General features: G+C 63.3%; 3 protein-coding genes across 3 annotated transcripts; 2 read left to right on the top strand and 1 right to left on the bottom strand.

Annotated features, from left to right (window-relative positions):
* Nucleotides 1-6,248, top strand: HDGF (heparin binding growth factor). The gene is made up of 6 exons (XM_072028172.1): nucleotides 1-340; nucleotides 4,710-4,786; nucleotides 5,022-5,160; nucleotides 5,250-5,432; nucleotides 5,556-5,767; nucleotides 5,936-6,248. Exons 1-6 carry the CDS (start codon nucleotides 254-256, stop codon nucleotides 5,940-5,942), a joined length of 705 nt encoding a protein of 234 aa, XP_071884273.1. The 5' UTR covers nucleotides 1-253; the 3' UTR covers nucleotides 5,943-6,248.
* Nucleotides 6,249-7,185: 937 nt separating this feature from the next.
* Nucleotides 7,186-9,349, top strand: MRPL24 (mitochondrial ribosomal protein L24). The gene is made up of 6 exons (XM_072028108.1): nucleotides 7,186-7,318; nucleotides 7,458-7,645; nucleotides 8,562-8,657; nucleotides 8,747-8,850; nucleotides 8,941-9,071; nucleotides 9,151-9,349. Exons 2-6 carry the CDS (start codon nucleotides 7,463-7,465, stop codon nucleotides 9,285-9,287), a joined length of 651 nt encoding a protein of 216 aa, XP_071884209.1. The 5' UTR covers nucleotides 7,186-7,318; nucleotides 7,458-7,462; the 3' UTR covers nucleotides 9,288-9,349.
* A 464-nt stretch (nucleotides 9,350-9,813) lies between these two features.
* On the bottom strand, nucleotides 9,814-12,969 carry METTL25B (methyltransferase like 25B). The gene is given in 6 exon segments (XM_072027850.1): nucleotides 9,814-10,506; nucleotides 10,619-10,684; nucleotides 11,248-11,322; nucleotides 11,325-11,425; nucleotides 11,711-11,756; nucleotides 12,618-12,969. Coding segments are annotated over 6 exon segments (1,278 nt in total). The 5' UTR covers nucleotides 12,915-12,969.
* Between the last annotated feature and the right edge of the window lie 13,292 nt (nucleotides 12,970-26,261).

The following is a 26,261-nucleotide window of genomic DNA, read 5'->3' as shown; positions in this document are numbered from 1 at the left end:
CCCCCCAGCGCTGCGGTGGGGGCCGCCGCCTTCCTCCCCCCTCCCCCCTTTTTTCCCCCCCCCCCCACGCTTTTTACCCCCCCCCCCCTTTATCATTTTTTTTTATTATTTTTTTTTTGCCGGGCTCCCAAACTTCGCCCTTTTTTTTTTTTTTTTTTCCCCTCCCTTTTTCCTTTCCCCCCCCCCCTCCCCTTTCCCTTTATCCCCCCCCCGCCCCCCCAGCCCTAATTGTGCCCCCCCCCCGGCAGCCACCATGTCCCGGTCCAACCGGCAGAAGGAGTACAAATGCGGGGACCTGGTTTTCGCCAAGATGAAGGGCTACCCGCACTGGCCTGCCCGGGTAAGCACCGAGGGGGGGGGACACGGGGTGGGGGGGGACACACTTTTTTTTTGGGGGGGGCACGTTTGGGCTTTTATTTTTCGGAATTTCCATTTTTTACGGGCGAATATTGGCTTGGATATCCCCGGGGAAACAATGTGCCCCCCCCCTTGGTACAGGCAGGTGTGTGCAAAATGGGGGGGGTCCACGAGTGTTGTGCCCCCCCCCCTCTATGAGAGCACATTGGGGGGGGGGTTAAATGTTTTTTTTTTTGGGGGGGTGAAGTGTCCTGGTTGCATCCTGCCCCCCATGTGGGGGGGGGGGACACGCACACGTGGGGGGGGGGGACACAAACGTGGAGGGAGGCCATAGAGATGGGGGGGGCACACACATGGGGTGTGGGGGGGGTAACACACACACTGGGGGGGCTCACACACACATTGGGGGGGTCCCACACACATTGGGGGGGGTCCCACACGTGTGGGGGGGTCCCCAACCCTCCACGTGCCCACGGGGACAAGCTGGGGGCGGGCGGGGGGGGAGGTGGATTTTAGGCGGATTTTAGGTGGATTTTACCCCCCCCTCAACACCGTGGCTTTATTTAGGGCTTGGGGGGGCTTTGCCTCGCCCCCCCACACCACCAAAAGCTCCTTGCCCCCCCCCCCCCCCCAAAAAAAAAATAAAACCCGGCCTGGCTGCAGAGGGTGCAGGGCCGCGCTGCGCCCACACGGGCCTGGCTTTTGGGAGGGGGGGGGGGAATAAATTTTGGGGGGTGGGCAGCGAAAGGGGAAGGTGGAGGAGCCCCCCCCCCCCCAGCCATGGGTGCCCCCCCCCGGGCTCTTTCCCCTCCCCGGGCCTGGCCAACTTTTGTTTGGTTTCTGGGGATTTTGGCGGCCAGGCCGGGGAGGGGGTGGGGAGCCGCTGGCTTTTGGCACCGGCCCCCGAAACGCGCACTCGAAAGCGCCTTTGCTTTGGGGGGGGGGCCCAGAGGCCTCCCTGCACCCTCTGCTCGATGGGGGGGTCCCCACGAGCCCCCCCAAACCCCCCCAAGACCCCCCCATCCCCGCCACCGAGGCCTGGAAGCGCCAGGCTGCGTTCGGCCTCCGCTTCAAAACACTGAAAGGAATCAAACCAAACCACCCCAAAACCTCGTGTTCCCCCCCCCAGGACCCCAAACCCCCCCCCCAGGACACCCCTCAGGGCCTGGCTGTGGGGTTGGGGGCCGGGGGGGGGGACCTGAGCCCCCTCGGCCGCTGAGTAATCCCATTTCTCGCTCCAGCGGAGCGGGCAGGGCCCGTGACTAATGGGGCGCCCTAAGGAAACACTGCCTGTCCCCATGGGGGTGTTTGGGATTTTTTGCCCCCCCCCAGGACCCCAAAACAAGTGGGGGGCTCAGCAGGAGCAGGAGGTGGCGGAGAAAGCCAGGGCAAAGAGGCGCCGGGGTTGGTTTCCCCACCACGTGTGCCTGGGTCCCGTCCCCCCCCCCTAAAAAAAGCACCGGCAACACGAGCGGCCCCGGCTCAGCCCCCCCCCCAAGTTTTGTTCCATCTTTCACCAAAACCCCCTGATTTATGCCCGGAAACCTCTCCCGAGGGGAAACTGAGGCACGTGAGCTGGGGGCTGGCACCACCAGGGCCCAGTAGGGGTTTTGCTGTCCCCCCCCCCTCCTGGGGTGCAAGCGGCTGGGGACGGCGGTGGCACCCCATTCCCTGACCCCATAAGGTGTCCCCCCCCCTCATGTTGTGGCCAGGCCCTTATTTTTTAGAACCCATTATTAAATTTTTATGGGGACCGGTGCTGCTGCAGGGCCCCGAGTGTCACCCACCCCCTTCACCAGGTGTTCGGGGCCTTTTTGGGGGCATTTGGGGCCTTTTTGGGGTCTTTTTGGGGTGGGCAGGCTCAGGCCCTTGGGGACAAGCCGAGCCCCCTCAGCAATGCCCTTTGGGGCCAGCTGGCCCCGGTGGCAGCCGGGTGGGCACGTGTGGCCCCCCACAAGCTGGATCCACGTTAATTAATTAACGAACTCCCCCTGCCCGCCCCCAAATCGCCCCCCCCCCCCGTCCCCAACGGGGCCTGGCACGGCCGGGGCCCAGCTGGGCAGCTCCCAGCCCCGCTCCGGGCACCGGTTGCAAAGTCCAGGAGCAGAGGTTGGGGGCAGAGTCCGTGCGGGGGGGGGGCACTCATCCTGCCCCATAGCGTGCCCTCCCACCCCAGCCCCCTTTTTTTATTATTTTTAATTATTTTTAATTTATTTTTAATTATTTTTTAATTTATTTTTAATTTCTTTTGCCCCCCCATGCAAGGACAGGACGGTGCCACCTTCCCGGTGATGCCCCCGGGTGCTTCAGCAGCTGGGTGGGCTCTGGCCCCCTTGTCCGGGGGGGGGGTCCCAGGGGTTTGGGGGGAGGCGTTTCCAGCCCCCCCGCAGCTCCTCCCTGCGCTGCTGTTGGGGTATCTCGGCCCCCAGCCCCTTATCTCCCCTCCCCAAACTTCCCCGCCCGCTGCTGCGCCCGGAGATGCCGCGGCCTTTTCCAGGAGGACCCCGTTTTGGGTGAAAAAAGGCCAGATAAGGGACTATCGCCCTGTTGGGTGCCGCCTGTGGCGCGCGCCCTTTTTACAAGGGACCGGCCCCCAGCACCATGGGGACATTCAGCAGTCACCAAGGGGTGGCCCCATGGCATGGGGGAGGTCCCCAAACCCCCCCTATTCCACGGGGTCCCCGCTGCACTCCCTTTGCCCACCCACGACCTTGGCCAAGGACGGCTCCCGCTGTGGGGCCGGGGCCGTGGCACCGTGCAGCGGGACAGGGGGGGGACAGATTTGGGGACAGTGGCACCCTGGGGGTCCCCATCCCCCGGGGGGGGGCTGCGGGGCCGAGCACCGGGGGCTGGAGCCGCCGCGGTGGCCCCACGTGCGCCGCCTCTGCTCGGGGATGGAGGTTTTAAAAATAGCCGGGCCCGCTCCCAAGGCTTTGTAGCCACGTTGGGGTTGGTTTTTGCCCCCCCCCAGGGTGAAACCGAGCTCAGGGGAAGAGGCTCAGTCCTACAGGAGCCGGGGCAGACAGTGGGGTGGCATTTGGGGGCCCTAAAAGGCTCCGGGGGGGGCCCACGGTGGCCTGGGAGCGACCTGCAGAAACGTGATCCGCGCCCAAACGTCCCCGCTGCTGGCGGGGCCGGGCTGGCCGCCCGCCCTCTGACTCAGATTTTCTCCTCCCGTCCCCCCCCCCAGCACCAAATGGGGACGGAGCCCGGTGGCGGGCAAGGCTCCGGCACCGGGGGCGCGACGGCGAGGCCGAGTTTGGTGCCAGCGGGGTCCGATTCTCACCCCGTTCCCCATCCCAAATCCCCCCAAATGGACCCGGGAGCTGCGCCGTGGCCCTCGGAGGGCTCCCACGCGTGGGCCGTGGCCCCGAGCCCGGGGGTGTTGGCGAGTGGAGGCACGTCCCCGAACCCGAAACGCACCGAGGGATCCGGGAAGGAGGATGCAGGGAGGAGGGCGTGGGGCTGGGCGCTGCCCGTGGTGGCCCCACACCCAGGGCTCGGTGCCCAGCGGGGACCAGAGCACCCCAGGGTGGGGTTTTGGGTGCTGGGTGCCCCCCAAGCTGTGCGTGGGCAGCAGGGAGGGCACGGGGACGTCCCCCACGAGTGTTCCCATCCCCACGGGGAGTCCCCAGCTCGGGCATCCCACCCCAGCAGCCCTCAGACGTGCCAGGAGGAAGGGGGCAAAAAAAAAAACCCCGGTGGCAGCCCCCCAGGGAAACTGAGGCAAGGTTGCGCCGTGAGTCAGCAGCGGGACCCCGCAGGGTTTTGCTCCCCGGCGAGCCCCCCGCCCGTTTTATCTCCTTCCCCCTTTTCCTTCGAGGCTTTCTGGGGAATTTATGGCCGCGCTGGCTGGAGCTGGGGGGGGTTATTTTTAGATGCTATAAAAAGCTGCTGGTGCTGCTGGTGCCGCGCTCCCCGCGTGGCGCGCCGGGAATATTCCCGCTGGGTGCCACGGCACCTGCTGCCGGGGGGCTGCTCGCCCACCCGGGGGGGCTCTGGGTGTTAGGGCTGCCCCCCCCCGAGGGCCGGGCTGGAGCTGTTCGTCCTGCGTGCGGCCAGGGCCCCGATTTTGCTGAGCTCAATGCGTCTGAGCCCGTCTAGACAAGGGCTTAGGGCGGCCGCTCCTCGCCGTCCCCTCGGGGTGTTGGCGGTTTGGGAGCGGGGAGGGGGCGGCTGCGATGCCCCAAATGGATCCAGGCACCTTCCCCATGGTGTCAGGAGTCGGGAACGGGGACACGAGGGCCAGGATGGCGGCGGGTGAGGTCCCGGTGGCTGCGCCCTCACCTTCTCCTCTTTTTTTTCACCTTCTCCTCTTTTTTTTCACCTTCTCCTCCTTTTTTTTTGGGCAGATCGACGAGATGCCAGAAGCCGCAGTGAAATCGTCCTCCAACAAATACCAAGTCTTCTTCTTCGGGACCCACGAAACGTGAGTGGGGCCCTGCCACGAGCTTTGGGGGGGCTATCGGGGAGAGATCCAACCCTTTGGGGTCTCGGTCTCTGCAGGACAGCGATGCTGATGGACCAGGGCAGGAGGTCGGGGTGCTCCTGGGGGCATCGGGTGCTGCAAAGCTGGGAAAGGAGCCGGTGGGGTGGTCCGGGGGGCTTTGGGGGAGAGGCGGGACACCCCAGCTGCCATTTCTCATCGTTTTCCCCCCGAGCAGGGCATTCCTGGGGCCCAAAGACCTCTTCCCCTATGAAGAATGCAAGGAGAAGTTTGGGAAACCCAACAAAAGGAAAGGGTTCAGCGAAGGTTTGTGGGAGATCGAGAACAACCCGACCGTCAAAGCCTCCGGGTACCAGGTGGGTGGCGATCCGCTGGCCGCAGCCCCCCCGTAGCCCCCTCCCCAGGCATCCCGGCCCCATTTTTTAAGTCCTGGTGTCGCCCCCAGCCCACCCCGAAGAAGACCTGCCCCGAGGACGCCGAGCCCGAGCGGGAGCCGGAGGGTGACGGGGAGAAGAAAGGCAACGCGGAGGGCAGCAGCGACGAGGAGGGGAAGCTGGTGATCGACGAGCAGTCCAAGGAGAAGAACGAGAAAGCCGGGATCAAGAGGAAAGCAGAAGATGCTTTGGAGGTAGGGGGGGGCGGGGGGGGGGGGGGGGGGGGGGGGGGGGGGGGGGGCGGGGCGGGCGGCGAGGGGCAGGGGGCGAGGGGCAGGGGGCAAAGGGCAGGGCTGAGCCGAGCTCCCCGCGCCCAGGACTCCCCCAAACGCACCAAGGAGGCTGAGGGGCAGGAAGGGGGGGAGAAGAAGGTCGACAACGAAGAGGCCCCCCCCAAGGAGGAGCCGAAGCCCAACCCGGCCGAAGGCGAGAAGGAGAAGAACAGCGACGCCGCCGGCGCGCCGGACGCCAACGAAGCCAAGCAGGAGGCCAAGGACAAGGCGGAGGAGGTCAGAGACCACAAGGAGAGGTGAGGGCGGTGAGCAGGGTACCCCCGAACCCCCCCAAACTGGGCTCTCCTCCACCCACCTGGGCACAGGGGGTGCGGATTTGGGGGGTCCCGGTGCTGTGTCCCCAATGGGGGTCTGGAGATTGTGGGGTCTGTGACTGAGCACCCCGTTTTTCTTCGTCCCCGCAGTCCGTAGAGGCCTCCCCGGCGAGCTGATCTCCTGCCCCTTCCCCGCTGGGCTCCCCTGGGTGCTGCCCCCGTCTCGCCCTCGTCGGCTCGTCAACGGCCGAGGCTCCGGAAACGAGAAACAAACGGGAAAAAAAAAAAAAAGGAAAAAAAAAAAAAAATAAACGCGAGAAATGAAGAGAAAACCCGGTAACGATAACCCCAGAAGCGACCCGCATCTCCTGGCCCCGCCGTCGCAGGGCGCATGCTTTGTATTAGTGATTTCTAGGGGGCTGATCAGTTGATTTGAAATAAAAGCGATTCATGCCTTTTTAAAGCGCTTCTGCCCGCTGGTTTTTGTCCGGTGGGGGCCGTTTTGGGCCCCTTTGGGCTCCTTTCACCTTCTTGGTGCCCGAAGGAAATGGCAGAAAGGGCCTGGAGCTGGAAGGGGGGGGAGAAAAATCAGTGAGGGAGGGTGGCAGGAGGAAGATTTGTACAGGAGGGGGTTTATTAATGTGGAAAATCACCATTCTGCAAGAAAATGCCATGGGGGGGGTGGGATGGGAGCCATTGCCACTCACAAACGCTTCATCCCCACCGGTGGCTCCTTGATGGGGGGGGCTCAGGGGGGATCCCGGTGCCCAAAGCCCCCCAGGAGGGTGCCCAAAGCCCTTGGGAGAGCCCCGTGGGTGCGGGGCTGGGAGCAGCAGCAGAAAATGGAGCCGTGGCTGGGGGCTAGGCTGCTGCCCCCCCCCCCAGCCCCGCTGCTGCCCACCCCCCCAGGCACTGGGGACCCCCAGGGACCCCTCAAGGACCCCCCCCCCAGCCATGGGGGGAGCTCCCAGCCCTCTGCACCCAGGCCTCGGCCACCGCCACGGCCCCACTTGGGGTCCCAGGGCTGGGCCTGGGGAGCACTGGGAGGCCTGGGGGGGGCACTGGGGGGCAACTGGGGGCAACTGGGAGGGGTGGGGGGCAACTGGGGGCAGATTGGGGGGGGCTGTAATGGCGGCCGTGGGGGCAGGGAGCTGGGGTAGGGCGGTCCCGCGGCCTCAACGCCGCCCACCCGCCCTGCCCCGGCTCCCTGCACGCCCCGGGGGTCGTTTCGGTGGGACTGGGAATGCTGGAGTGGGTGGGTACTGGGGGAACTGGGGGGAGGCCGCTTGGACTACAACTCCCAGCGTGCCCCGCGGCGCAGGGAGCGAGAGGGAGGGGTCAATGGCGGCGCGCTCCCGTGATGCACCGCGCCAGCGGCGGGCCACGAGGAGGAGGAGGAAATGGGAGAGGGGGGGAGGGACTACAACTCCCAGCGTGCCTCGCGGCCGGACTACAACTCCCAGCGTGCCCCGCGGCATCGCCACTTCCGGGACTTCCGGGACTTCCGGAAGCGGGAGGCGGAGGGGCGCTGAGGTGAGGCCGGGGGGAACCGGGGGGGTCTGGGGGGGGTCCGGGCCGGTCCCGGGGGGGCTCCGGGGGTCCCGGGGCCCGGTTCCCGGTGTGGGGGCTCGGCCCCGGCCCCTTCTCAGCTCGTTCCCACCCCCCCCCGTAGCCGCCATGCGGGTTTCGGCCCTGCTGGGCCTGGCGGCGCGGCCCCGGCTGCCCCCCGGGTACCGGCACGGGACGTGGCGCCCCGGAACCGCCCCCGAGCAGCGCAGGAACCCCCCCGGGCAGCGCCGCAACAAAGTGTTCGTGGAGCCCCTGAGCAGGGACGAGTGGAAGGTGTTCCGCGGGGACACGGTGAGTGAGAGGGGACACCCCCAGCCCCCAAATCCCATCCCTAATTGGGAGCCGGGAGCCCCCCAATTGGGATCTGGGGACCCTTCCCCCCTAATTGGGATCTGGAGGCCACTCCCCCTTAATAGGGACTCCCCCTCCCCCTTTAATTGAGATCCAGGGAGTCCCCCCCCCTAAGTGGGACCCGCCCCCCCCCTCCCCCTTAATAGGGACCCGGGGACTCCAACCCCATTAATGAACCCCCCCAATTGGGACCTGGGGACCCCTCCCTCTTAATTGGGATCTGGGGACCCTCCCCACCCTTTAATGACCCCCCAGGAAGACTCCCCCCCTTTAATTGATATCCAGGGACCCCCCTGCCAAGTGGGACCCGGCCCCCCCCTCCCCCTTAATTGGGACCTGGGGACTCCCCCCCATCCTTTAATGACCTCCAGGAAGCCCCCCCCCCCCTTTAATGGCCCTCTGGGGACCCTCTCCTTTAATGACCCCCCCCTTTAATTGGGTACCGGGGAGCCCCCCCTTTTAATGCCCCCCCCTGGAGAGCCCCCCCCCTTCTGTTTTAGGGCCTCCGGGGACCCCCCCCCTCTTTAATGGCCCCTTGGGAACCCCCCTCTTTGATGGGACCCATGGAACCCCCTTAATGACCCCCCTGGAAGCCCCCCCCTGTTTAATGGGACCTGGAGATTCTCAACCCCTTTTAGGGCTCCCCCGGGCCCCCCCCGCCTTTTAGGGTCCCCTGGAACCCCCCCTTTTAGGGCTCCCCCCTTTTACCTCCCCCTATTTATTGATCCCTGTAGACCCCCTCCATTCCTTCAACCCCACTGATCCCCCCCCTCTTATTTGTTGATCCCCAGGGCCCCCCCCCATTTTTCCAGCCCTATTGAGCCCCCCCCCTTGTTCCCTTTCCCCCCCCCCACAGGTCCAGGTGCTGGCTGGGAAGGACGCGGGGCGCCAGGGGCTGGTCACCCAGGTGGTGCGAGCCCGCAACTGGGTCGTGGTGGAGGGGCTGAACACGGTGAGGAGCGAGCGGGGAGGGGTTGGTGGGGGGGTTACGGTGTTAAGGGGGGGGCACGGCACGTCCTTAACCCCCCCCTCACCCCGCAGCACTACCGCTACATCAACAGGATGGCCAAATTCAGCAGCACCTACATCGCCAGCGAGGCCCCGCTGCTGCTCAGCCAGGTCGCCTTGGTGGACCCTGAGGACCGGTAAAAACCCCGGGGGGGGGCCCAAAAACACCCCGGGGGGGTGGATTTAGGGCAATTCCTGCTGATTTTGGTCCTTTTTTCCCTCCCCAGGAAGCCGACGGAGGTGCAGTGGCGTTACACGGAGGAGGGGGAGCGGGTGCGGGTGTCGCTGCGCACCGGCCGCATCCTCCCCCTGCCCCTGCGGCAGCGCCGTGATGGGGTCGTCCCCGAGCAGTGGATCGGTGAATTGGGGGGGTTTTGGGGTTCCAGGGGGGGGATTTAGGGCTGGGGGGGGCTTAGCGGCATCGTCTCTGTCCGCAGATGGCCCCAAGGACACGTCGGTGGAGGACGTGCTGGAGAAAACCTTCCTGCCCTCGCTCAAGACCTTTGAGGAGGAGGTGATGGACGCCGCGGGCATCGTAGAGACGCGCCGGGCCAGGAAATCCTACTGGTACTGAGCGGGGGGCACGGGGGGGCCCCCCGGGGGCAGCAGCTCCAAGTAAAGGACTTTTTGTATCCATATTTGGGGTTTTACCGTATTTTTTTGCATCTACATTCGGGGTTTCGCCGTATTTTTGTGTTTATATTTAGGGTTTCGCCATATTTTTTGCATCTGGATTTAGGGTTTTGCCGTTTTTTTGCGTCTTTATTTAGGATTTCTCCGTATTTCTTGTGTTTATCTTTTGTTTTTTGCTGTATTTTTTGCATTTGTATTTAGGGTTTCGCCGTATTTTTGCATCTATATCTTAGTTTTCGACGTATTTTTTGCAGCTGTGGAGCTTTTTGGGCGTCTCCCCGCCACGCTGGGGGAGCCAAGCCCCCATTTCCCCCCCCTTTTACCCTCTTTTTGCATCTAGATTTAGGGTTTTGCTGTAGTTTTTGCATCTGTATTCAAGGTTTCACTGCTTTTTTGCATCTAGATTTAGGGTTTCACCATGTTTTTTGCATCTAGATTCTGGTTTTCGCCATTTTTTGCATCTTTATTTAAGGTTTCGCTGCATTTTTTGTATCTATATTTTGTTTTTTGCCCGATTGGCAGGGGACCAGGATTTTGGGGCTGAGAACCCAGATTTTGGGGCAGGGGAGCGGGATTTTGGGGCTGGGAACGGGATTTTGGGGCTGGGAACCGGATTTTGGGCAGGGGAGCGGGATTTTGGGGCTGGGAACCGGATTTTGGGGCTGTGGCCTCGTGGACAGCTTCATGTAGCAGCAGGCGGCCGAGGTGACGGCGGCCACGTGGGGGCTGCGGGCGAAGTGGCGCAGCAGGGCCACGCTCAGGTCCCCGCAGGCGTGCAGCCCCGTCAGCAGCACCCGCTGCCCCCCCCCGGGCTCCCGCAGCGGATTCCTAACGGGGGGGCCCTGCCCGGGGGTGGGGGGCAACAAAAATTCCTCCCCGGGCGCCCCGGATCCAAGCGGCCGGCCACGTGCCGCGGGGCACCGCGGCCAGAGGGGAGCGGGGTTTTTTTTTGGGGGGGAGCCCGGGGTCCGGGATTTCGGGGCGCTTTTAGGGTGCCGGGGGGGGGTGGGGAGAGACCCCCCCCCGCGCCCCGCGCCCGCTTTGGCCAGCTCCAGCAGCTCGCGGTCGAAGCGCTCGGCCAGCGCCGCCAGGCGCCCGTCGCCCTCCACGGCGGCTACGTAGAGGCCGAGGCCGAAGGCCAGGAAGCGCGAGAGGTGGCCCTGGGGGACAGGGGACAAGGGGGGGGGACATAAGGACACGGGGAGGTGGCCGGTGGGGTTTGGGGGGCACAAGTGTTCCCGTGCCCCCCCGTCCAGCCCGCAGCTCTTGCACCTGTCCTGAGCCCACGTCCACCACGCGGTCGCAGCCGGTGGCCTCGCTCAGCTCGTGGCCCAGCACCTGGGGGACAGGGGGCACGGCACCGGGACTGGTGGCAGATTGGGGGGTTGGGGGGTGACAAGGGGGTTACGGGTTGATATGGGCGGGGGGACATGGGTGGGGACAAGATGACGTGGGTGGCGTGGATCTGGGGGTTGGGGGGACACGGGGTGACGTGGGGGTCATGGGGTGACATGGGGTGTCGTGGGGTGACATGGGGCAGGTGCCACGGAGTGTCATGGGGTGGCATGGGGTGACCCGGGGTGTCGTGGGGTGACATGGGGGGCATGGGGGTGACACAGGGTGTTACGGGGTGACGTGGGGGGGCATGGGGTGACCGGGGCCTCACAGGAGGACATGGGGCACTGGGCTTTGTGGGGTGAACCTTGGGTGTTATGGTGGTCAGGGTGTTATGGGGGACACGAGGGACATGGGGTGATGAGGGGGCACGTGGTGATCAGGGTGTTATGGGGTACATGGGGGACATGGGGTGATATGGGGTGATGGGGTGTTATGGGCCACAGGGCGTTACGGGTGTTATGGGGCGTTTTGGGGTGCCGTGGGGGGCCTCATCTTGCCGAGGCGCGGATCTCGTCGTGCTGCTTCTTGGCCTTGACGTGGCGGCGCAGCAGCGGGTGCAGGCGGGGCCGGCAGGGGCGCGGGGCCTGCGGGAGACCCCCGGGAAAGCCAGGGCGCGGGCGGCGGCGACGAAGGCCAGGAGGGACAGGGGCCAGGCCCCCGCCCGGGACCCCCCGGGACCCCCTCCCGGCCCCCCCAGCCCCCAGCAGGGGGCGGCCGCCAGCTGCCGGGGGGGTCGTCGTCAGCGCCTCTCCTGCCAGGCCGGGAGCTGAGCGCAGAGCCCCGGGAGAGTAAGTCCTGGGGGAAACGGGGGAGGATTAGCGGGGTAATTGGGGTGGGGTCCTAATTAGGGTGGTAATTGGGATGGGGTCGGGGTTGGGAGCTCATTAGGGTGATAATTAGGGTTGCGGTTGGGGTCTGAATAAGGGTTAGGGCTGGGGTCCTAATTTGGGTCATGATTAGGGTTGCGGGCATGGTTGGGGTTGGGGTTAGGGTTGGGGTTGGTGTTGGGGTCCTAATTAGGGTCGGAATTAGGGTTGGGGTCTGAAAATTGGGGTCAGATCAGGGTTGGGGTCAGGGTTGGGGCTCGAATTAGGGTCGGGGTTGGGGTTAGGGTTGGGGTCCTAATTGGGGTTGGGGTCGGGGTGGGCGGTGGGGGTCGGGCTGAATTAGGCTCGGGGTTAGGGTCATAGTTAGGGTTGGGGTCCTAATTAGGGCTCGAATCAGGGTTGGGGTTGGGGTTACAGTTAGGGTTGGGCTCGAATCAGGGTGAAGACCAGGGTTGAGGTTGGGTTTGGGGTCCTAATTGGGATCATAATTAAGGTTATGGTTGGGGTTGGGGTCCTAATAAGGGTTGGAGTTAGGGTCCTAATTAGGGTTAGGGTGAAGGTTGGGGTCACAGGTAGTGTTAGGTTGGGGTTGCGGTCTTAATTAGGGTCATAATTAGGGTTAGAGTCATAGATAGGTTTAGGGTTGGGGTCCTAATTAGGGTCATATTTAGGGTTGGGATTGGCGTCATCAGTAGGGCTAGGGTACAGCTGGGGTTGGGGTTCCTATTTAGGGTCGGGGTTAGGGTTAGCGTTAGGGTTGGGGTCCTAATTAGGGTCATTTTTGGGGCTGGAGTTAGCTTAGGGTTAGGGTTGGCATCGGAGGTAGGGTTAGGCAAGGGTTGGGGTTGAGGTCCTAATTAGGGTTATAATTAGGGTCTGGATTGGGATTGGGGCTGGGGCCGTGGTTAGGGTCAGGTTCAGGGTCGGGGTGGGTCTGGGTCGGGGTCAGGTTGGGGTCGGGGTCAGGTTTGGGGTCAGGTTAGGGTTGGGGTTGAGGTCCTAATTAGGGTCATAATTAGGGACTGGATCGGGATTGGGGCTGGGGCCGGGGTCGGGTCAGGGTTGGGGTCGGGGTCAGGTTTGGGGCTAGTTTCGGGGTGGGGTTCGGGGCCGTTCCTCACGATGAAGCAGGCGTCCAGCAGCGGGTGGTACATGCCCAGGAGCCGCACGATGTCGGCCGCGCGGCGCTGCTCCCGCTGCAGGGCGGGGGGCGGGCGTGACGTCATCTCCGGGGCTGTGACGTCACTTCCTGCCTCTGACATCATGCCGGGGGGCGTGACGTCACTTCCTGGCTGCGACATCGCCTGCTGGGGTCTGACGTCACCCTGGGGGGGTGACATCATGGGGGGGGTGTGACGTCACCTCCTGGGCTGTGACGTCACACCAGGATACTACGTCACTTCCTGGGCTGTGACGTCACCCTCTGGGGGCGTGACGTCACTTCCTGGGATATGACGTCACACCAGGATGTGACATTATTTTCTGGGCTGTGACGTCACTCTGGGTGTGACGTCACCCTCCTGGGATATGACGTCACACCAGGAATGTGACGTCACTTCCTGGGCTGTGACATCACTCTCTGGGCCACTAGACCACAGTGTGATCTCACCACATCAGACAGCCCTGCTGGATGTTGCCCAGCTGCAGCTCTCCAGCCTATCTCTGTGACGCCACGCTCCAACCTCTCTCACCAGCACGATGACGTCACCGCCCTGCCTGACGTCACCGGCCGCTCCCAACCTCCCTCTCTCCCCTCCTGTACCATAGCTTGCTCTGCGGCCTAGCTGCGATGCGCTCCCTCTCTCCACTCCCTTCCGGCTTCCGGCCGCGCATGCGCAGCCTCTGTGAGGCCAACTCTCTCCCCTGTATCATTTGCTCTGGCCATTTCTGCTTCTGGCTGCCATGTCGGAGCCTCATCCTCAACGTCAGCTCTTCGCTCCGGCCAGCTTCTGCGTCCTCCCCCGCCGCCAACCGGCGGCACCCAGCTTCGTCCGGCGCCGGCGGCTCCTGGAGCGGCTCGGGGCGCTGAGGAAGAAGCAGCTGCCCCCGAACGCCCGCCGCAAGCCGAAGAAGAGAAGAAAAAACGGGGCCGGCGGCGGGGGGCGGCCGGGGAGGGCCGGGGGCGGCGGGAGGGGGAGGCACAAAATGGTGGTGGCTGCCTCAGGAGGGGGCGAGGCAGAGTGGGGCCGGCTGAAAGGGCTTAAAGGCTCTGGGGGGGGGGCCTGAGGATGCCGGGGACCCCCCCAAAGGCGCTGGGGGGCCCCTCTAGGCCCTCCTGGCTCTTAGGTCTCTGGGGCTCTCCTCAAGGGCTCTGGGCCCCCCTCCAAATACTCTGGACCCCTCCCTAAGCTCAGGGCCCCCCTCCAGGGCTCTGGGTCTCTTTAAATACTCCTGGACTTCCTCCCCAAATCTTCAGGGGCCCTCAAGCCCTCTGGATCCTCCCTCTAAAGACTCTCAGCCGCTCTCTAAATCTCTTGGGCGCTCTCTAAGGCCCTCGGGACCCTCTTCGAAATCGTTCCCTTGGCTCTGGCCCTTCTTCCAAGCTGGTGGCGATTGACTGCAGACGGGTGGGCACGGGGCCCGGGCTCAGTTCCTCGGCCCGCTGCAGCATCGTGAGCTACGAGGGCGACGTCCTTGACGACCGCTACGTGCGGCCCTGCAGCCCGTGGTGGATCGACCCGCTGGAGCGGCATCAGGAGGTACTATGGTCAATGTTGGTCCCTTCAATAAGGCCCTGGCAGGAAGGTGAGCTGCTGGGGGGGGGTTGGGGGGGTTTTGCAGGGTTTGGGGAGAAGAGGTTTGGGGTGTTTCTGGAAGGTTCTAGGGGGTTTGAGGGGGTGCTGGGGGGGAGTTAGGGGTGTTTGGGGGGAATGCTGGGGAGGTTTGGGGGGTTTGGAGGGATGTGGAGGGGGGTTGGTGGTGTTTGGGGGGGTTTGGGGGGGTTTGAGGGGTGCTGGGGGGGGTTGGGGGGGATTTTGGGGGTTCGGGGAGGTTGGGGGGTTCGAGGGGTGCTGGTGGGGAGTTCTGGGCGTTCGGGGGAATGCTGGGGGAGGTTCGGGGGTTTCTATTAGGTTTGGGGGTATTTTGGGGGAGGTTTGAGGGGGGCTGGGGGTTTAGAAGGATGCTGGGGGGAGTTGGAGGTTCGGGAGGATGCTGGGGGAGTTTGGGGGATTTGGAAGAACTTGTGTGGCTGTTGTGGGGGTTTGGGGGGCTCAGGGGAGGTTTGGGGGGCTGCTGGGGGAGTTGGGGGTGTTTGGGGGATGCTGGGGGTGGTCTAGGGGGGTTTGGAGGGTTTTGGGTGGGGGGTTGGTGGTGTTTTGGGGGGTTGGGGGAGGTTTGGGGTGGTAGAAGGGATGCTGGGAGGGTTGGAGGGGGCTGCTGGGGCAGTTGGGGGCGTTTGGGGGAATGCTGGGGGAGGTTTGGGGGTTTTGACGGAGGTTTGGGGAGGTTTGGGGGGCTTTGGGGGAGATTTGGGGGTTTTGATAGGGGTAATGGGGGTTTAGAAGGATGCTGGGAGTTGGAGGTTTTTGGGAGGATGCTGGGGGTCTTTGGGGGATTTGGAAGAATTCTGGGTGGGTGTTGCGGTGTTTTTGGGGGGCTTAGGGGGATGTTGGGCGTGTTAGGGGGAGTTTGGGGTGTTAAAGAGCTACTGCTGGGGGAGTTGGGGTGTTTGGGGGATGCTGGGGGGCTTTAGGGGAAGTTTGGGGTGTTAGAAGGGATGTTGGGGGGTTTGGGGGGTGTTTGGGCGGTTCCTGGGAGGCTTTGAGGGGCTTGGAGGGCTGCTGGGGGGGTCTTAGGGGGGGTTGTGGTGTTTGGAGGGGATTTTGGGGTGGTTCGGGAGATTTGGAGGGGGGTTAGGAGGCTGCTGGGGGAGTTGGGGGTGTTTGGGGGGATGCTGGGGGGGTTTGGGGGGGATTTGTGGTGCTTGTAGGGCAGCTGGGGGGGGGGGGGTTATAGGGGGCAGCCGTGGTGACATACTGCCGGGGGGGGCAGATTGGGGCCATTTTCGGACTGTGCCATGCTCTGGGGGGCTCAGCACGACCCATGACACTGAGGCGTTGTGGGGCTGCCTCACAACCTCTTCATTTTCATCCCCCCCCCACATATCGTGAAGCTGCTGCGGGGCAAGGTGGTGGTGGGCCACGCGCTGCACAACCACCTGCGGGCGCTGCGCTCACGCTCGGCGCCGACCCGCGACACCTCGCATGGCCCTCAACGTGCGCCGGCCGGCGCCCCCGGGGCCATCCTGCTGTCCTCAAGCGCCTGGCCAAGGCCCTGCTGCAGCGCGACATCCAGGTCTCCACCTCCTGCCTTCTCTGTGCCCCTCTCTGGCCCCTTCTGCCCCTTCTGAGGGTTTTGGGGGTTGGGGGACCCTGGGTGGGGTTGGGGGCTGGGGGGTTTGGGGGGTCTTTGGGGGCTGAGGGGGTCTTTGGGGGCTCTGAGGGGTTTGTTGGGGCTGTTTTTTTGGGGGCTGGGTTTTGGGGGGTCTCTGGGGGTTCTTTGGGGGCTGAGGGCAGTTCTTTGGGGGCTGGGCTCTGCAGGGTTCTTTGGGGGCTGAGAAGGGCTCTGGGAGGGTTCTTTGGGTGTTCCTGGGTGGGACTTTTTGGGGTCCTGGGGGGCTTCTTCGGGGGTCCTGGGGGGTTCTTGGGGCGGTTGGGGAGCTTGGGGGGTTTCTTTGTCTTCTTTGGGGGGGGGTGCTTGGGGGCTTCTTTGGGGTCTGGGGGTCAAAGCCTGGGGCTTCTTTAGGGTCTAGGGGCAGGTTCTTTGGGTCCGGGGCCAGAGCTTTTGTCATTTCTCGCCATTCCTGACCTGGGGACCCCAAATCCCTCCTCCCATGCTCCTGGGGGGGGGGGCCACCAACCCCCGTGTCCCCTCTCTGCAGGTGGGAGCAGTGGCCACTGCTCGGTGGAGGACGCCCGGACCCACCCAGCCTCACAGGCTGGTGGAGGCCGAGTGGAGCAGCAGCAGCCCCCGGGGGGGGGCCTGACACCCCCGGGGGGGGGGGCCTGAGACCCCCGGGGGGCCGTGAGGACCCCGAGGATGAAGATGATGAAGATGAAGCCTGTGCCCCACCCCCTGGTGCCTTAAGACCCACGGTGAGGGGAGAGCCGTGCCCAGCCCTGTGCTTTCTTGGGGGGGGCAGCTCGGGGCTGTCAGAGCCCCCCCCAGGACCTGAAAACAGTGGGGTGTGCCTGGTTTTGGGGGGGGGAATTTTAGGGGGTGAGGGCCTTGCTCTGTGCAGCTATAAAGGGTGGGGCTGCAGGTGCTCCCATGAAGCTCCCCCCTGGGCCCCCCCCGCCAGGGCTTTGACAATGACCTCGAGCCTGGCCCCGAAAGCTGCGGGATTAAGAAATAAAGGAAAAAAATGAAAATAAATTAAGATATTTTTTTAATAAAAAAAGAAAATAAATAAAAAAAATAAATAAAATTAAAAAAGAAAATAAAATTAAAAAGAAAAAAAGGCGCTGTGGGCGCGCGCCCCCCCCATCCGTCCTGAGGATGGGGTCGTGGTGTCCCTGATGCCTCAAATTAATCAAGGGGGGTACTCCCACCTGAATGTGCCCCCCAGGGGGAGCTGCTTTGAAAAGCGGGCGGTTTGTGCTGCGGATGCTGATTAAAGGAGCTGCTTAACGAGCCCTGATCAATCGGCGATCAACGAGCTCTTCGGGACCCGGGGGGGAAGGGGGCCGCGGCGGGGGGGGGGGGGGGGCACTTCTGCTGAAAATGACCGGAGGGGGTCTGCAGGCTGGGGGCCCCCTGAGGAATCTGCCCTCCCCCAGGACCTCAAAGCTCCTTCCAGCGCCCCGGGGCCGCTCCCCGACCCCCCCCCCAACCCATAATTTCGTGCCCCCGCAGGGCTCGTGGTATAGGTGCTTCTTCACCCCATGCCAAACCGATTTTTTGGCACGGGGGGCTCTGCCACCCACAAACCATCCCCGACCCCCCCAGGACCCCCAAACCCTTCCCTGCATGGCCTCAACCCCCCCCCCAGCCTGGCAGGCAGCACCCCGCCCCCCTCCCGAATCCCTTCTGCCTCCCCCCAGCCCCGACCTCTCGGAGGAGGCCGGGAGCCAAAACCAACAGGCCCCGTCAGTCGGCTCTGCGGGGCTATGTGGCGGGGGGAAATTTTGTCACATTTTCACATTTTTGGCTTTTTTTTTTTTGGGGGGGGGGCTTCTAATCTCCCTGCTTGGACCCCATGGGTGGGGGCGCGGGGGTCGTCCCAGGCACTCCGAGCCTGCAGAGGGTGGGCCTGGTGAAAAAACTACAAAATAAACAAAAAGCTTGTTTTTTAAAAAAATAATTTTTGTTTAAAAAAGCTTATTTTTTAAAAAGCTCATTTTTTAAAAAAAGGTCATTAAGAACAAAGCTCGTTAAAAAGCTTCGGGGCGGTCAGAGGACCCCAAATGCGAAGGCACCGAGGGGGGGGGGGGTTCAGGGCCCCCCCTGGTGGGCACCACGAGGCCCTTCTCTTTTGGGGTTAAACGGTGGATTTCTGCCGCAGGAGAAATGGGTGGGGGGGTTGTGGGGCTGGGGTTTGGAAGCACCAGGGCTAAACCAGCTCAAAGGCCGGGAAATGAGACCAGGAGACCCTGGATTGGGGGCACGGGGGCAGCTCTGGGCCAGGGGAGATTTTTGTGTCATGGGAGAGGGGGACATGGGGGGGGGACGGGGACGGTCCCATGGGTGCTGAGCTGGAACAGGCCCCACAAGGCCGATTGCTCCAGGCGCAACCCTGTGGGGGCCGTGCTGGGTCGGGGGCTGAAAGGGTCAGGGCTCTTCACCCCAGGAGTGGGGGTCCTGGGGTCCTGGGGGGCAGCGCTCGGGATTTTTGCTCTTTGTGGGATTTTGTCGATTCCTGCCAGATGTGGGGGGTTCCGCCCCGCACGGCCCCGGCCTGCGGGGACTGGAATTGGGTTTAAGAAACGGGGTTTGCTCCCTCCCGAGGACCCCCACACGCACGCCGGCCCCCTCTGCACGGCCCCGCAGCCGGTTTCTCTGGGAAATGCGGCATTTTCTCTTTTCCCCCAAAGACAGGGGACTTCAGCTGCTCACCATGCCTGCGGGGCGGGGGGCTCCCCACCACCGGCTCCCCCCCCAACCCCCAAATCCCCCCGAGACCCCAAAACGGCTCGGGGGGGGGGGGCTGGCAGGGGTTTTTGTCACCCCCCCACACACACACACCCCAAACTTCCCAAGCCGGGGGCTCGGAAGCAGCAGTGGGGCCGTGGCCAGGTTTGCCTCTCTGAACTCTCAAAATCTCACATTTCCACCCCAAAATGGTGCAGCCATTCTGCGCCTTCCATTGTGGGGCCGCCTCATGGGCTCGGTTCGGGCTGTGGCGTCCAGGGGACGGGGTCATGGCCGGCATCCACCCCACACACCCGATTCACCCAAACAGCCCATTCTACCCCTACAGCCCAAATTCACCCAAACAGCCCAATCCACCCCAAACAACCCGAATTCACCCCAGACCCCCATCCACCCTACACATCCCTATCCACCCCAGACCCCAATTGATCCCCAGACCCCTATCCACCCCAGACCCCCATCCACCCCAGACCCAATTCACCCCAAACAGCCCTATTTGCCCCACACAGCCCGAATTTACCTGATATACTCAAATTCACCTGAAATAGCCGAAATTCACCTGACACACCCCTGTCTACCTGATATTCCTCATTCTACCCTAAAATAGCCGAAATTTCCCAACCCAGCCCGCATTTCCCTACACATCCTGTATTTACCCCAAAACAGCCCTATTCTCACCCTAATACGCACCCATCTGACCCCGAATCTACCTCATCTGATCCTTATTCCTGATCCCACCGCAAACACTCCAAAAGGATCCGTCCCCTTCACCCCTGTGCCCGACCCTCGGGGCCCTAATCCGGGTCCACAGTCATCTGTGTCCTCCTCCGCCCCCAAACCAAAACCAATTTCCGGAGTGGGACGGGGGTCCTGGGGGCACAGCTGGGGCTCCTGGACAGGCCAGGATCTGTGTCCCTGGTGTTCGGGGGATGCGGAGGTTTTGGGGGGCGCTGGAGGTTTGGGGGTGTGGCAGTGGGGGGGGGCATTTTGGGGATGCGGCATATTAATGGGGGTGGGGAAATTTGGGGGGTTTGGGGCAGTTTGGGGGCTGAAGGGAACTTTGGGGGAGATGGGGGCAGTTTGGGGGACTTGGGGCAGTTTGGGGGAGATTTGGGAAATTCGGGAATATGGGGCAGTTTAGGGGGGGTGGGAGCTTTGGGGGACATGGGGGCTATTTGGGGGATTGGGGCAGAATTTGGGGGGGTGGGGGCCGTTTCGGGGTGATGGGGGGCGCAGATTGGGGGAAATGGGGCAGTTTGGGAGGATGGGGGCAATTTGGGAGGATTTGGGAAATTTGGGGAGATGGGGCAGTTTGGGGGGGTTGGGGAGCTTTGGGGTGATGGGGGCAGTTCGGGGGTCGAGGACAATTTGGGGGCGCAGACAGTTTGGGGGCTGTGGGCAAATTGGGGAGACGGGGACAGTTCGGGGGGGCGGACAATTCGGGTGGGGGCACTTCAGGGTGGTGGGGGGATCGGGGAGACGGCGCCCCCCCGGGGGGGGGGTCGGTGGCTCCGGGAACGTCTCCCCCTCGGGCGCCGGGGGGGGGGGGGGGGTCGAGGCGGAGCGGCTTCGGCAGCGGGGCCGGGAGCGGGGGCGGGGGCGGGAGCGGGAGGCCCCCTCCCTCCCAGCCCCCTCCCTCCCAGCCCCCCCCCCCCTTCCCGGCCCCTCCTCCCGGCCATAAAACGGCGGCGCGGGGCCGGCCCCGGGAGCGCGGAGCGGAGCAGCCGGCGCCGGTCCCCTCCCTCCCATTGTCCCTCCCTCCCATCTCTCCCTCTTTTTGTGTCCCCCCCCCCCCGCCGCCACTGCCGCCCCCCCCCCCCACCTTCCCGTGTCCTCTCGCTGTGATGCCGAATCTCCGGGAACTGGAAGATGAAAAGCTCCGAAAACTTCGAGGAGTGCGAAAGCGCTGGCGAGCGCCCCGCCATCTCCCCCAAAAAAAATCGAACCCCGCCCACTACCCCCTCCTAAGGCTCCTTCCTACCTCATTCCCCCCCCGCAGTGTGATCTCTAAACCCCACCTGGGTACCCCTCTGCCAGCCCCCCCCCCCCGCAACGACAAGTACCCCAAAAACGGGGGGAAGTGCCAACACCCCAACTCTCTCACTGTCTCTCCTCTCTACAGCTTCTTTCTTCTTCCTCCAGACCACGGAGCTCTTGATTGGGCACCTAGGGGTCCGAAGGTTTGTGGAAGGGGGGTCCCAGCCCTCTCTCTCACGGCGCCCCTCTCGTGCCCCTCCGGCCCTCCCTCTTCTTATCTCTCCCACCCCTGCCCCCTCCGCCCCAGCCATATTTTCCAGGTCAGGGATCTGTACCAATTCTTGGGCCAAATTAGTATTTTCTTGGGTTTCACTCCCTCCTTTCTTCCTCTTGATCCTGTGAGGCTCTTGGGACCGGGGGCAAACCCAGGAACCAACTGCCAGCTGAACTCCATCCCTTCCATCTATCTTCTTTTTTGGGGGGTCTGGGCCCTCCCCCCCCCCCCCCCCACCGCTTCCATCTTTCTTTTTTGGGGATGCAGCCCCCCCCCCTTTTAATTTTGGGTAATTTTGGGTCATTTTTCTCTTTTGTCCCTCTTTCTGCCTCAGGGCAAGGTTTGGTTGTGTGTGAAGCTCAGCATCACTGCGAGGGGGGCAGTGAGGAGCAGCCCCCCAGGGAGGTTTTGCCCCGCTCGTGTGGACCCACCTGTGCCCCTCACATCCACAGTGACCTCTTTTGGGTGGGGGTCGTGGTTTTTTGGGGGGTCCTGAGACCAGGCGCCTTCTGCTGGGGGCCGCTGAGCAACAATGCCTCAAGCCGCTGGAAAGGGGCCCTCGGCGCCCGGGCCAGGCAGCGCATGGATGAGCCCCTCGGGGAGCGAGGACAAAGCCGAGTGTGGCTTTTATTTGGGGGCTGGGGCGGCACAAGGCACAGGACCCCTCGAGCTGAAAAAAGTTTTTTTTTGGGGGGATCTACTGGGGCAGGGGCTCTGTCCCTAGTGTCACTCCTGCACCTGCCCCACGCACCCCCTGCCTCCTCAGCAGGTAACTGAGGCCACACGTGTCGGGGGGCTTATATTCTCTCAGACAAAAAAAAAAAAAAAAACATTGCTGAGTTGGCCCAGCACCAAGCAGGGGGCACAGCCACGCGTCCTCTCTTGCCACGTGCTCCAAACCCGACGGGCTCTGGCACCGAGCCCTGACCGCCGGGGGGGGGGCTGTGCGGACCTCGGCGCCCTCGATCCGGAACCAATTGAGCCGGAGCCATCTGGGAATGGAGGGGGGGGGCTTTAAATGAGGCTCTCGTGGGGGGGGGTACTATGGGGGGGGGGGGGACGGAACCTCCTGCGCGGTCACGGAGAGGGGGATGAGAGGTCGGGGCCCGGGGCTGCGAGGGGAATGGGGTCTTTTTTGGTCTGTTTTCTTGTTTTTCGGCGCCTTTTTTTGGGGCCTTCTTTGAGGCCCTCTGGGCCGAGAGGGGGTCAATGTGACGCCGCGAGATCGGCGGCGGCGGCCTCGAAGCGGCGGCGGAGATCCGCCAGGACGGGGAGAGCTTCGACCGCATCTTCACTCCGTGGACCACTGAGATCAGTCAGGGTGGGCCAGGACTCTGAGGAGACAGATGGTGGACGGCTCTGGCCCCTGAAGGTGCTGGGCACATCTGAACCTGATCTTGCCAATCTGAAAACAAGAGCCCTGGGATCCTGCTGGTCACTGTGTCCTGATCGTGGCCAATGCGCAAGATGCTCGGGTGCCCTTTTTATTATTTTTGGTGGCCTCTTGCAATTTTGGGCCCCCTCCTTAATTTTTGGGCCCCTCTCATTATTTTGGCACCCCCTATCATTTTGGGCCCCTGATTTTTTTGGACCCCCCCGTCCTTGCAGAGCCTGGCCAAGTGGGAGGGCGAGGCGAAGCCTGGGTGTGCGAGCAGCGGGTGCCAAGGGGCGACGGCCCCAAAAACTGCCTGGTCCTGGGAGCTCACCAACGACGGGGAGCTCATACCCTGGTGAGGGGGGGGGGCATTTTGGGGCTGGGGGGGGGGCACTTTTAAAACTTTGGGGGGTGGGGGGCACTATGGGTTTGGGACCGAACCCTCCTCTTTTTACAGACCATGACCGCTGACGACGTCGTCTGCACTATAGTTGATGTCCGTAGTGACCTCAAAAAAAGCCCCTCAACCCTGCCCACAGCCCGCCCCGCCCCCCCCAGGCCGCTTGATCCCCTGTGCTCCTCCTTACAGCTTTTTTTTTTTGGGGGGGTTAATTAGCAGCCATGCAGAGCGCTCAAACTGTAGTTTTTACTAGTTCTGGTTCAGTTTCAGTTTTCGCGTGCCCCCCTCCATGTGCCCCTCCATATTTATTTGTGATATTTTTATCTAAAAAAGTGATGAAAACGAGTCTTCTCTCTCTTGTGCTCTTCTCTGACTCCGGGACCTTCTTCGTCTCTTTCTCTGTATTTTTCAAATAAATCCGTCCCCACCTCCCTCTTTGCTTTGTATCTCTCTCTCCTTTCGTGTCCCCCGCACCCATCCCATGGCCTTGCGCAAGGGGCCGGGGGCCAGGGCGGTGCCGGGGGCGCTGCCGCGTGGGCAACGGGATGGGGACCTGAATCCGGGGGGGGGGAACCCCGGTCCCCATGTGGGACCCTAATCCGGGGGGGCTCAACCCCAATCGGGGGGTTCCTGCCCACAGGGGGAAGGGACCCATGGGTGCTGCTGGGCCGTTGATCCTAATGATGCAGGGGGTTAATTGCGTGGTGGGTATCTCGTGATGGGGGGCTGTGGGCAGTCTGTGGGGGCTCTGCAGCAAGGGGGGCAGAGGGCCTCGCGGACCCCCGACGACGTGCAGGGGGTGCTGCGAGGGCTTCTCTGACCCTTTTTGGGAGAAACGAGGAGGGGGGATGGGGCTGGGCCGGGGACCTTCTTGGGGGCATTTTTGGGGGGCAATTGGGTGCTCTCTCTCCCCCCATAGGACTGGGATGCAGCCACGTTGTCCTGAGGGGGCCGCGCCGGGGCAAAGAGCAGCCATTTTCTGGGGCGAGATGGGGCTGCCTTTGGGGTGACAAAAAAAGGGGGCCTGACTCACGGGGTGAGGAAGAGGAGGGGGAGGCTGGGGGGGGAGAGGAGGGTGGGGGGCAGGCTCAAAATCCAGCCCTGGAAGGCGTCCTCAGCCCCCTCAGAGACCCCCCCAACATCCGGGACCAGGTGGCAGCGGCCAGGCGGGGCTCTTAAAAAAAAAAAAAATAATACTATTTTTCTTTTTTAACTTATTTGTTTGTCTACAGACTTCTTGTGCAGTAGCTGAATGAAAACCACCGCCTCCGCTCTATAAACCGGGATCCTCTTTCCCATCTCTCTCTACGGCTGCCTGGATGCGGGTCGCCTCCTGCCAGCCTCCTGTAGTGGGGGTGGCTTGGGGGAGTGAGTCTGGGTTTGGGGGGGTTGGGGGGCTGAATCTCTGGGGGGCTGGGGGGTCGAGGGAAGGATGTGCGCTGGTTTGGGGGGGGCTCGTAGCTCTGGGGGCGGGGGCGGGGGGGTCCCATGGAGCTGGGGTGCCCACCTTCCATTCCTGGGGGCAGGGGTCGAGCCATTTCTGGGGTCTGGGTTTTGTGTCCTCTCTCGTGGGCCTGGAAATGGGGGGCTTTGTGAGCTGTGGCTTGGGGTGCAGGGGCTTTAAAGTTCTTTTTTTGGGGGGGGGTGGGGGGCAAGATCTATGGGGAGAGGAGGGGCAGTCCAGCCCCAACCCTCCCTCCAACCCCCACCCAGAGCATCCTCGGCTGGGGGCGGAGCAGCTAAGGGGAACGCCCCCCCCAAAAAAAAAATCGGGGTCCCCGGGTTTGCCGCGGAAGCTCCGCGCCACCGCCCCCCCCCACGCAGGGGATTTTTGGGGTGTGCTGGGGGGGGTGTACTCGGGGCTGTGCCCATCTAGTCAGCGCCCGGCACAGCACGGCCCTGCCCCGCGGGGGCACCTCCCGGGTGGGGCCCCTCCCATGGGGTCACCGGGTTCCTTTGGGGTCACCGGGGCCTCCTTGGGGTCACCGGGTCACCTTATTTGGGGTCACCAAGGTTCCTTCCTCGGGGTCACCGGGGTCCTCTTGGGTCATTGGACCCCCTTATTCAGGGGTCACTGGGTCTCTTTCCTTAGGGTCAGTGGGACTCCCTTCCTTGGGGTCATACGTGTCCCTTCCTTAGGGTCATTGGGATCTCTTCCTTAGGGTCACCGGGGTCCCTTAGAGCCACTGGGGTCCCTTCTTAGGGTTACTGGGATCCCTTATTTGGGGTCACTGGGATCCCTCTCTTGGGGTCACCAAGGTCCCCCTACCTCAGGGTCACCGGGGTCCTCTTTAGGGTCACCAAAGTCCCCCCTTAGGGTCACTGGGGTCCCCTTCCTTAGAGTCAGCGGGGTCCCCCTTAGGGTCACTGGGTCCTGAGGATCCTCTTCACTGGGGTCATCGTGTCCCTTTAGGGTCTATCGGGGTCCTCTTTCCTCGGGGTCACGGTGTCCCTTATTGGGGTCACTGCAACCTCTTGGGGCCACCAGGGTCCCCTCGGGGTCACTAGGATCTCTTTGGGGCCACCCAGGGCTCCCTTTAGGGTCACTGGGGTCCTATTACTTGGGGTCTCTGGGATCCCTCATTGGGGTCACCAGGGTCCCCCTCCTTAGGGTCACTGGGGTCCCCTTCTTTAGGGTCACTGTGATCCCTCTTAGGGTCACCAAGGTTCCCTTCCTCGGGGTCACCACGGTCCCTTCTTAGGGTCACCGGGTTCCCCTTCTTCAGGGTCACCAAAGTCCCCTCCCTTAGGGTCACTGGGGTCCCCAGGATCCCTTATTTGGGGTCCCCAGGGTTCCTTCATTAAGATCATGGGGCCCCTCCTTGGGGTCAATGGGTCCCCTTGGGGACACTGGGATCCCTTCCTTAGGGTCATTGGGGTCCCTTATTTGGGGTCTTTGGGATCCCTCCCTTGGGGTCATCACCCGTGCCAGGCTGCTCGGGTCGGGGGGTGTCCCTCACTCCGGTGCCCCTTTTGGGTCAGTCGGGACACGGTGCTGCGGGCGGGCGGCTCCCTGGTGCCTGTGGGAGGCGCCAGCTCCGGGGTTATCTTCCTGCTCCCTCCATGCCGCAGCCCCGCCTCCGGGGCATGGGGGCGACACCAGGCTCCGCAGGGTTCGTGGGGGGGATTTGGGTGGGGGCAGAGTGAAAAGAGGCTCAGGCCCCCCCCCGGCACCCCCCAGGGCTGTGCCTCAGTTTCCTGTCTGCGGTCCGTAATGACAGGGCACGTGCGGCTTCAAGGGCTGATGTTGGGGGTCGAGGCAGAGTGGACCCCCCGGGGCCCCTCCTCAGTGAGCAAGGTCTGGGGAAACTGAGGCAATGGTCCCGCACATCAAAGGGGGGGGGTGGGGGAGGGGGGCTTGAAGGCGATGCTTAATTCGGGTTTGCTTTTATGTGATGTACAAAGTGTCCCCCCCCACCCCCAAACCCTTTCCCGCTTTTCTCACCCCCCCCGAAGAAAAAAAAGGAAAAGGTTAAATTCTTCTAAAAATAAATTAAAGGATGGGCTTCCCCCCCCCCAACCCCCCCCCCGCCCTCATCTACACAAAGAGAAAAAGAGAAAAGCCCCCCCCG

The sequence above is a fragment of the Anas platyrhynchos genome, chromosome 26, assembly GCF_047663525.1.
Source record: "Anas platyrhynchos isolate ZD024472 breed Pekin duck chromosome 26, IASCAAS_PekinDuck_T2T, whole genome shotgun sequence".
Classification (NCBI taxonomy): Eukaryota; Metazoa; Chordata; class Aves; order Anseriformes; family Anatidae; genus Anas; species Anas platyrhynchos.
This window is presented reverse-complemented; position numbering and strand designations above follow the sequence as displayed.

Excerpts from the sequence above, each read along its gene's own strand:
- HDGF (XM_072028172.1), top strand. The coding sequence starts at position 254 with ATGTCCCGGTCCAACCGGCAGAAGGAGTACAAATGCGGGGACCTGGTT. Across the intron at positions 5,161-5,249 it reads TCAAAGCCTCCGGGTACCAG|CCCACCCCGAAGAAGACCTG; the intron begins GTGGGTGGCGAT and ends TGTCGCCCCCAG. Across the intron at positions 5,433-5,555 it reads AAGCAGAAGATGCTTTGGAG|GACTCCCCCAAACGCACCAA; the intron begins GTAGGGGGGGGC and ends CCCCGCGCCCAG.
- MRPL24 (XM_072028108.1), top strand. The coding sequence starts at position 7,463 with ATGCGGGTTTCGGCCCTGCTGGGCCTGGCGGCGCGGCCCCGGCTGCCC. Across the intron at positions 8,851-8,940 it reads TTGGTGGACCCTGAGGACCG|GAAGCCGACGGAGGTGCAGT; the intron begins GTAAAAACCCCG and ends TTCCCTCCCCAG. Across the intron at positions 9,072-9,150 it reads CGTCCCCGAGCAGTGGATCG|ATGGCCCCAAGGACACGTCG; the intron begins GTGAATTGGGGG and ends CTCTGTCCGCAG.